The sequence below is a fragment of the Vicia villosa genome, linkage group LG3, assembly GCF_029867415.1.
Source record: "Vicia villosa cultivar HV-30 ecotype Madison, WI linkage group LG3, Vvil1.0, whole genome shotgun sequence".
NCBI classification, from domain to species: Eukaryota; Viridiplantae; Streptophyta; class Magnoliopsida; order Fabales; family Fabaceae; genus Vicia; species Vicia villosa.
In genome coordinates this window covers 44,799,385-44,809,962 of record NC_081182.1, presented here as the reverse complement: position 1 = coordinate 44,809,962, position 10,578 = coordinate 44,799,385, and the positions used below count along the sequence as shown (strand labels likewise).

Here is a 10,578-nt window from a genome sequence, read left to right as displayed (position 1 = left end):
CTTTTCCTGTACTCTCCAGCCCTTCGACCACTGTTTTCTCCTGTATACATGAATTGACGATTCTTGCCTCGACGAGGGTCGAACCTCACTTTGTTTGCAGCATCAACATTGAAAACAGCATCACACCTTGGACATAATCCAACTTGAGAGTTGTTGTTGTGACACCTCTCAAGGAATTTCAAAAGGCTCTCGTTTGGTTCAGGATAGACCATGTTCAAGATTTTGCCATCAGTAGCACCATCTTGCTTTCCGCCGAAACCATCAGTAGTTTCGACCATCATCACATCAGCAAGCTCAGTATAGTGAGCCTCTTCGACTTGCAAGGGGTCAGTATCCACTTGCATTGATGACTTTGGCTTTTCTCCAAACTGTAACCTTCCTTCTTTCAAAGCTTTCTGCACCATATCCCTGAAAAGAACACATTGAGAAGTCTTATGACCCAGGAAATTATGAAATTTACAAAATCCTCTTTTTTTCTTTTGTTCAAGAGGAGGATTCTTAAGTCCTGGGGGTACTATGATTTGCCCATCAGTTACTAACAAATCAAATATCTCATCACATTTTGTTATATCAAATGAATACGTTTTACTAGAAAATTTATCATTTTTATTTTCGATCGGATTTTTATCTTTTGAGGGCTTGAGTAATTTACAAATATATGGTGGTCCCGGCTTTAATTCAGCCACATTGACCTCTCCCTCTTCGTATTCACTATCACTATCAGAGTCGAACTCATTTGTAGTAACATAAGCTATCTTTTCTATCTTATGCTATTTACTAACTCTGGCTTTTTCAGCTTTTAGCCTTTCGACCTGGCGTACTCTGTCTGCCAGTTGTGCCATATCCCTTAAATGTTGAGTATCTAATTTCTTCCTTATGGAATAATCTAACCCACCTGCGGCCATTTCGACTAACTCATGTTCAGGAATTTGTGTAAAACATCTAGCTTTCAATAACCTGAACCGGTTGAGGTAGTCATCGACCGTTTCTGTACCCTTTCGCCTAACTCCAGCTAATTCTTTCAAACTAATCTTCGACTGTCCCATATAAAACTGTTCATGGAACAATCGTTCTAACTGACTCCATGAAAATACAGATTGTGGAGGTAAGGTCGTGAACCAAGTAAAGGCATTTTTTGTTAAAGAACTTGGGAAATATTTCACTTTTAAATTCTCATTGTTTGCTAATTCTCCAGCCTCTGTCTGGAACCTAGCAATATGTTCGACTGTCGATTCGCCAGTCTCACCAGCAAATTTGGTAAATTTTGGAATTTTCCAACCTCTAGGCAATTCTGTCTGCCTTACGTACTCTGACAATGGGGAAACAAAATTTGGTCTGTGCAAACCTACATTTATTCCATTCTGAACTAAGATTTGTTCGACTACATTAGAGATATTATTGTGTCCAACATTGACATCTTGCTGGATATTTCTAAGAACCTGATCAGCATCTTGATGCCTTTGTACTACTCTAGGGATTTCTTGTTCAATTTGTTCCCCATTTCTAGGAGTTTCAACTACTCTAACATTTGACCCTTGTGGAGTCGAAAGGTTTGGTTGTGGGGGTGCTCCAAAGAAATCTGCTATTCTGGCCATTTGTCTAGCCAATATTTCATAACTTTGGTTCGTGTTGTTTATCATGGGAGTAAAAACAGTTCCCATTTGTTGAGTAAGGGCATTCACCATTTCATGATTACTTTCGTCTATTTGTTGTCGAATTGACAACATTGACGTAGTACTTAACGATGGTAAAGCCTGGTTATTGTAACCTATGCCCATAGGTCGAACCCCTGGATTTGATGTGCTTGTTGCCATCATGCTGTCGGAATATAATGAAGGATTTGTGTGCAATCCTTGCATCATAGACGTAGGCATTCCAAACTGAGGGTTAAAACCTGGTGGAGGTAGCATTACATGAAACGACGGTCGTAATGGGTTAAACGGTGACTGTACATTCATTGGTGATGATACCAATGTTGCTGTCGTCGATCCACCAATATTTGTTGTTCTAACTGGCGACGAATTTGCAGCATTTTGTGATGTTGTTCCGGTTAGAACAACTCCTTGGTTTCCAGAAAGGTCAGAATCATTTGCATTAACTTCAGACATGTTAGTTAATTTTCGACCACTTCTTAGAATCATACATAACTAATGCACTAACAAATATAAAACAAACAGCAATTGACGAGTCCCACTGGGCGTGCCAATTTGTTTACACAGAAAAATGGTAAACAAGCGCTAGTTTCCTTTTTAAAGGTTACTTTTGCGGAATCAACTAGAATATTCCAGGACTAATTGCTTTAATTTGTTTATTACGTGTATCTGGTTTGTATTAAATGCAGCAATAACTTTAAAGTAAAAGTAAACACTGAAATTAAAGGCTTTAAAGTAAATAAAAGCAGTAAAAGAGCAGTAAATGTGCACTGAAAATGAGATTTAACGTAAAATGATTGCATAAATCAAACGGGTACGCATACGTACATTCCAAAGTTGCACTTGTCACTCATTATTGCACAGAGATTTGAGTTTACTTGTGTTTTGTAGAAAATGCGGACCCTAAACTGTTCCTATTGAACTTGCTTAAATAGGAAAAATAAAATAACTACTACTAACGGTCGACTGATTATCAGTCAACACGTGTCTTCGACATGCAAGATCTTCAACTGTGAGACCTCCACGCGTCCTGTGAAAACTGCCAGAAAACTGCTTGAAACTGCCTCTTAACTTCTGATGCCTTCCGACTTCAGGACTATACTTAAACAAAACGTCTAAGTTTTTTTTCTGTTTGTTCTAGTCGAACATGCATTTTTACTAATTCCAGTCGAACCTTGGCCATGATGATTTATAAATAGTCGAACGTCAGCTTTGACTAAACAAGACCTTTTAGTCAGACTTTTCTCTTTAGCTTCTTTAATAATCTCACCTGTTTCAGGGATTATTCACCATTATTTAATAAGTCGAAATCCTAGGGTAACAAGTTATTAATGAGGATGGCTCCTTGAAGATCAGCAGTAGAAGGAACCTAATTTTTCTTTTTCATGCTAGAAGAAGAAATCACTATTCTTAGAACTTGAGTAGAAGAAAGAGTGATAAAAATGAAAGTTGTAGGAAAACAAAAGCTCTTAGAGTTCAGAAGAGAAAGCAATGATGCGAAGAAGAGGAAGAAAGCAAATGAGGACGTATATATAGATTTTGAAGTGGGACTTATCAGTTTCCCCCTCTGAAATTAAAACTCACTAACATTTTTATTTCGGTGTTCGTGAAAATCATTAGAAATTAAATGTTTTTATATTCTATTTAATATACAGTTAATTCTTATGGCCCACGACGACCTTGGAAGTTGGAATCATAATGGTGGATACACTCGTGTAAACTGATGTGACGGTTAGGTGGTAGTGGTCATGATGATGATGACTTATGCAAGATGGTTTGAATAGCATTGTGATTTACTAAAAAAACGCCATTTTTCTGCCATATTAAAAATATGATCGAAAATGGCATTTTTAGGGGCATTTGTTAGCCTGAGATTTTCGACTTAAGCATATTCGGCATGAGTAGAGATGTGAGATAAATATACAGATTAAACGCAGGCAACTAAATCATGTTTTTTTACTAAACATTTTTAATATGCATCCCATTGTTAATCTAAACATTTTTACTTTATTTCTATTATGATTTCTCTTCATTGAAATTACTCTTTCAAGCAATTTTGCATTTTACGTCTTGGAATTTTTATCCAATTGTTTAACCTTCAGACGTTAAAATTATCAAGCACGGGTACATTTTCTCAAATGCTTTTTGTACAAATTATCCTTAGAATTTTTTCGAGTTTAATCCCTTAAGTGAAATAAAACTTATGATTTGTTTACTAAAAATAAGATTATAACAAAGTTGCATTCAGCAATCCTCTAAAGAACATGTGAGTACCACTAAAGTTGCATTGAGCAATCCCCTAAAAAACATTCAGTTGGGCTAATGGAAAATCAGTTGGGCCTAACCAACTTAACCCATAAAAATATATAAGTTACTCACACATTTTAGAAAAATTTTAAAAATAATCCTCAAATTCAAATTTTGAAATTCTGCCACACTTAATACACAACAAGCCATCTGTAGAGCATGTAAAAGCTAGATATTAAAAACTCAAGACTTTGGAATCTATATAGTAAATTACGGAGATTTAACTTCGGACACACCTAACACATCACACTCGTGGCCGACCTCAGGACCACATAATTTAAAACTACTACAGATTTCAAAGTCTGAATTTCTTACGGAGATTGAAATCCTAGCGCTTATATTTAAGTAAACTCGCACCTTACCCTCTCCCTTCCAATTTTCATTTCTACAAAAGGGAAAAAACAAAAATAAAAAGTTTCTCCTCGTTTGCGTTTACATAGCTTATCACTTCATTTTTGAAGCATTCTCAAAGATTCTATCTATTGCATTGAACCTTGTCATGTCTCTACTCCACTACATTGCACGTATCTAAAATTCCACTCCATTGCATTGGTAAGTTGTTCATTCCTTACAAGATGCACCAGTCAAAAGCACTTTAAGCTTGTATTTGACTTTCTTTGTTCTCTTATGCTCTTGTATTAGAGTGTTGTGAGATGTAGTTAAATATTTGTTTTGGAGAGTGTGGGTGTAATGGAGGCTTGGGGTATTTGAGGGTATATTATTTGTTGTAACAATCTTCACATAGTGTTATTCTCTAGTTGTCTATTGACAACGATCATAGTTTTTTCTTCGGTTTTAGAGTTTCTACGTTAATCTCTCGTGTTGTTATTGTGTTCCTCTTTTTCCTCTCTGTTATTTTCCCAACACTACCAAGTTGTCCCTTCGGGATAAACCTCATCTAGGTGGGACCTTAGTACCTACCTTTGAGATGTGCATCTCATAGATTGATCATGTAAGATCACTTTAAGTGAGACATGTTCTAAATAAGGTTCCCAGAGTCATTGATCACATCCAACCTGTCAACACAATGAGGGGCTAGCGCTACCATGAAGACACTTTGAACATACCTCCTACGAGTGTAGCCTTCATACCCGTGATATATGTGACATCTCACTAACTAGTACAATAGGTCTATGTCCTAAGCCTAAATTTCGCTCCAAGTCTGAGTTTTAGCTTCACACAAAAGAATAGTTCCCAACCTAATTGACAAAATAATAATAAAGCAATAAAACAAAATATAAAGTAGAAAATGACAATAAAAAAGCAAACAAAACACACAAATGACCCTAAAACTAAAGGGTAGGTTTGACTCACTTTAGAGAGTTTATCTCCAGCAGAGTAGCGACTGGTAAAATTCATAGAGTCGTCACCATCATTTATTCGTCCTAAGGACAGGGAAAATAGGAGAAAAACCTACAATGAAAAGATTTTGGATTCGGAAGTCGGTTAAGCGACGGAAAGGTGTTAGACACCCCTCGCTCTCCTTGTAGGATTAAGGTGTTTGTTTAAGGTTTGATTAGTTATTTACTTAGTATTTTTTAATTATTTACAAAGAAATTATTAATAAAAGTTAAGATTAGAAAAAAAAAACAATTAGTGAAAAAATTAGTGGGTTTTAATTTGAAAATAAAATGTTTTTATGTTTTTGATTAGCGATTTATGTATAAGTATCAATTATTTGCAAATAGTATGTATGAATGTTAAATTAGTAGGAAGACTTAAAAATATGTACAACTAATGATTTTATATATATATATATAAAATGAGGGTTATATTTACTCCAAGAGTAAGTTATTATAACTTACTTCACATCTTGACCATTTATTTTTTTTAATCTAATGGTTAAAAATGATAAGTAATAGTTTTCTCTCTCCACAATTAATTACTTATTATTTTTAACCATTAGATTCAAAAAAATAAATGGTCAAGATGTGGAGTAAGTTATAATAACTTACTCTTGGAGTAAATATAACCCTCCTTTTATATATATATATATATATATATATATATATATATATATATATATATATATATATATATATATATATATATATATATATATATATAAAGTTTGTACATTTTTAATAAACAAAGAATTAACGAAAACAAATAATCAAAAATAAAAAGAGAAAGTGAATAAGAGTATTTGATTAAATGAGAGTTCTCTTAGATCTAAAGTCCAAATAAGCGTTAAGAATTTTTATTACATCCTTTAATAAATAAAAAAAATGAACTATAGAAACAATTTAATAAAATAAAAAATGAACAATAGAAACAAAATAGAGAAATACTCCCTTTTGTCTCTCATTTTTGTTTTAGAATAATAAAACACAATAAAAAAAATAGAAATGAAATTGAACATGGATGCACATCCCCCTTGGATTGAGATCCTCTCCATTTCTTAAAAGAAATGGAAGACTTCATTACTATAGTTTTGGGTATATAAAATTAAATAAATGTGAAATAAATGTCACATGTCATGAAAATACGTATTATTTACATATAAAACTATAATAATGGAGAAAATGGAGAGGATCACTTACCAATCTTTTTTTGTAATTCTTCTTTCTTTTAAAAAAGCATTACATTTCTTATTCCGTTCTCTATTTTTCTACCAATAGTGTATAGAAAATTGATACTAGTACAGTTTTAAAAAATTAAAATGTTCGATGTCACGTGAGGGTTTATGGAGTAGTAATTAATTTTATTTATTATGAAGTATGGGTAATTGAATATTGCAATTAAGGCGGAAAAAAAAGAAAAGAAAAAAAGAGACTCAAAAGTCTTAAACGGTCATATTTCAAAAAAGGAAATAAAAAATATATATTTTGAATTGAATGTACTATTAATCATAACTTTTGAACTACCTGAAATTGTGCCCTTGAGGGTTTAAGCGAAACCGAAACATGAAGAAGAGGGCCAGGGCAGTTTCAGACGAAAGTCCGATCAGGGCCATCGCTTGTCTCAAGAAAATCGACGACATCAAACGTTTCGAGGAAACTGATGATTGTTTCATCCTAGGATTCGATCCTACCGAATCTACTCCCAACAAAGACGATAATGTTTCCTCTAAACCTCTCAACAAAGACGCTGATGATGATATCTGCGTTCTTGCTGAAAAGGGCAAGGTACGAGGTTCTTGAAATTTTGTATTTTGATTGAAACCCATTTTGTGATTCGTGATCTTTACAACAAATCGAAATCACCCATTTATGAAAGTTTTGTTTTTTTGGTGTGTTCTGGTTCATGGTTATGCAGATAGCTCTTAGAGATTATCCTCATTCAAGACATTTATGTCTGAAATTTCCATTCAAGACTACTCCTAGTGAAAGCTATTGTGAAAAGGTAAGTGAAATTGTTGTGTTATTTAACTGTGTTTACAACTGTGTATTTATCCCTCACGCTGATTGTTGACTTTGTGACAACCTTTGACTAAACACAGTGCTACTGTTATGTTTGTGATTCTGCTGCACCCTGTATGTACTGGACGGTTTCGAGGCATTGCGCTGCTGAGAATTCCGGTCACTGGAAGGATAAGAGGAAAGTCAGAAAGACAACTTATTGAAGTGTAAATTTCTTGCTTAGAAATTTCCCATTTTATATTTTTGGTTAGACTTAGTCATCTAGTTTATAGATTTATAGATGATAAACAAATCATGTTGCTCAAATGCAATAGGATGTGGTATGATGAAAGCTTCTCTTTTGGGATTAGAGAAATGTTTTCAGATTTTGAACATGAGGTGTTTGTTACTATTGAATCTGCTGATTTAGGAATCTTCAAGATATCTGCTACTAGTTATTTACACAACTATTTCCATGCTATTTTGTTTCAATCTAAAAAAGGTTACTAGAGCAACATATAGTTGTGTTCTAATAAAGATGTTGGTGTTTTGTGCTCCAACTATAGTTGTGTTATGTAGAAAGCAAGATGCAAGGGATAGCAAACAGGCATGTCAGCCCTGCAAAAAACGAGGTGAACATAGTTGAGGGTGTGGGGCGAAGTGGACCCACGGGCATTGCACTTTTATTGTCTAAAATTGCAAAAAATTATGTTAATGTCCGCGTCCGAAAAAAACGGGATGGACATATTAGAGGGCGTAGGTCTAGAATTTTGGCCCACCCCGCGTAAAATAGAGGGCAAAATGAGGGCATGTCCGGTGGACCGGGCCCGTTTTTCCAACCTAGATGCAATGTAAAATATTACTATATTGATGTACAGAGGAAAAAGAAATGAACAGAATTTGGGGTTTTTCATCTGTGACTGAATTTGAATGGTATATATACAAGTAATTGTGTGATCCAACTCTATATTGGGATTGTGTACAGATTTATTTGGGGTTTAATGCAGCTAAAGCTTCAATTCTATACTGCTAGTCTTAGGTATACTGAATTTTTTGGGGCTTCATATTGCCTTTGATCAGAGAGTTAAGTTCTGTTTTTGTTTTGTTTTTGTTTTGTTAAAGTAGCTTAGTGGTGTTGTTTGAAGAAAATGGTAATAAGATTCAATAGTAATATTCTATATACTGAATGTATATAAAGTTCTGTTGTTTGAGATAAGCAGCAAAGCATACTGAATGTTGTTTGTTACTAAAAATCTGTTTCTGAACCCAATAAATGCATTATGAACCTATGACAAAAATTCTTCACTACCACAATGGATCTCCCTGCTAGAAAATTCATAGCAAGTTACTGATTTATTATCATTTGCTCTTCATTGTATGCACAGGAGGTTTTATATGCACATAAATGCTTCTAATCATAGCTTGTTTGATTAGTTTGCATCAAATTGCTGTACCTTATATTAATCTCTACTTCACTTGTTCACTAATCCATCTCTCTGCTCATGCACTTCAACTCTATTTTATGATCTATTGCTAGAGAACAAAAACTCTACCTTGATGAATATGTAAGTGTTAGCGTTATTTTATTTAAGTTTAAAACAGAACAAGTATTACTTGCATGAATATAAAAAAAACACAAAACCTAAGGGTATGTTTGGATATCACAAAATGAACGGAGCGGAATGGAATGGAGTGGAATGGAATGGAATGGAGTGGAACGGAGCGGAACGAATGTACCATTCCATTGTTTGGAAATTTTAGAACGGAATAAGACAAATTATTCATTCCGCCCAAATCGGAGGGGAAGGAATTTGGTGGTAAGTGATGCAATGGAATGGAATCCATACCACTCCTTTCCGCTCCGCTCCATCCGTTTTTAAATTATCCAAACAACGGAATATCATTTTATTTCATTCCATTCCGCTCCGCTCCATCCGATTCCATCAATCCAAACAAAGCCTTAAATTGTCTGCAAATAACAATTTTGTTTAAAAATATTTTTGTCCATTTGTCAAACTATGGAGTAAGAGGACCAACCAATCGTATAGTTATAAAAAGATGTTGAACTATTTCATGTTTGCACACTTTTTATTAAATCTTGAAAAATGTCAATTCAAAATCAACCAACACCAATAGTAGCGCCTCCGTGCTTGACTTATTTATAATAAGGGAATATTAATATTTTTTTAATAATATGAAAGTAAGAAAAGACAAACTAATTTATATGCAAGGCAAACAAAAAGACAATAATAGACTATATGTTACAAGCTAACACTCCAATGTTAAGAAACCACACTATTGTAATATGCAAGCTATTAAAAAAAGTCAATTATCTTTGAACAAATTATTGAAAAATCATTCTTATATGTGTTAACCTTTTGATAAACATATGTTTGAAAACTTTTCCAATTTTGAGATAATTCTGTCTCTCTTGCACCAAAGTTAGAAATATGTCTTCTCTCCTTTTTTTACATTTGAGGTATAAGAGTTTCTGCAAGAAGACAAATTGTATTAGGAAGACAATAAATCAGTCTGCAAGCATATGAAAAGAGATAGACAAAGGAATCCAATGTCATTCTTATGTTTGAAAAATGTCAATCCAAAATCAAACAACACCAATAGCAGCGCCTTCGTGCTTGACTTATTTATAATAAGGGAAGATTAACATTTTTTTTAATAATATGAAAGTAAGAAAAGACAATCTAACTTATATGCAAGGCAAACAAAAAGACAAAAAAGGCTATATGTTACAAGCAAACACTCCAATTGAAGAGGTTTTGCTTACTCTCCCTATATGGCGTAGTGCATATTGATAATTAGCCCTTATTTTTAGAGCTTTACCATTAAACATGGCATCATCCATAAATTCACATATGTTGACACCCCATATCTCTTGAGCTTGAACTTATGAAAAAATATAAATTTTTATTTATTAAAAAATACAACTTCTTTGATAAATTATTTTACAAAATTCTATTTTGTGCACGGTAATACAAGCCATACCTATAATTCTTAAAAAATTAGAGACCCCCTTACATTATTTTTGTTTAAAAAACTTTTTTTTAAAAATATATGTAAGACAATTATTTCAAAATTTATAAATAGTTCATGAACTTACAAAATAACAGTGAAATATCTTTACAAATATTTAGGGAATTGCTAACTTCACCCTATGTGTTGGAAAATCACCCGTTGAAAAACTGAAAATGCCCCTTAGATTTTAGAGATGTATTTCCGAACGCGCCGTGTTTATTTCTCAAATGCAGTGAAATTTAGTA

General features: G+C 33.6%; 1 protein-coding gene and 1 pseudogene across 1 annotated transcript; one reads left to right on the top strand and one right to left on the bottom strand.

Annotated features, from left to right (window-relative positions):
* Nucleotides 1-293: 293 nt before the first annotated feature.
* LOC131655585 (uncharacterized) lies at nucleotides 294-1,700 on the bottom strand (annotated as a pseudogene).
* Nucleotides 1,701-6,828: 5,128 nt separating this feature from the next.
* Nucleotides 6,829-8,267, top strand: LOC131655584 (RPM1 interacting protein 13-like). Its single transcript, XM_058925427.1, has 3 exons — nucleotides 6,829-7,087; nucleotides 7,218-7,304; nucleotides 7,402-8,267. Exons 1-3 carry the CDS (start codon nucleotides 6,866-6,868, stop codon nucleotides 7,522-7,524), a joined length of 432 nt encoding a protein of 143 aa, XP_058781410.1. The 5' UTR covers nucleotides 6,829-6,865; the 3' UTR covers nucleotides 7,525-8,267.
* Nucleotides 8,268-10,578: the final 2,311 nt, after the last annotated feature.

Bases quoted from the DNA above. Each gene is read 5' to 3' on its own strand.
- LOC131655584 (XM_058925427.1), top strand. From the start codon at position 6,866: ATGAAGAAGAGGGCCAGGGCAGTTTCAGACGAAAGTCCGATCAGGGCC. The intron at 7,088-7,217 runs GTACGAGGTTCT...ATGGTTATGCAG, and splicing joins TTCTTGCTGAAAAGGGCAAG to ATAGCTCTTAGAGATTATCC. The intron at 7,305-7,401 runs GTAAGTGAAATT...GACTAAACACAG, and splicing joins GTGAAAGCTATTGTGAAAAG to TGCTACTGTTATGTTTGTGA.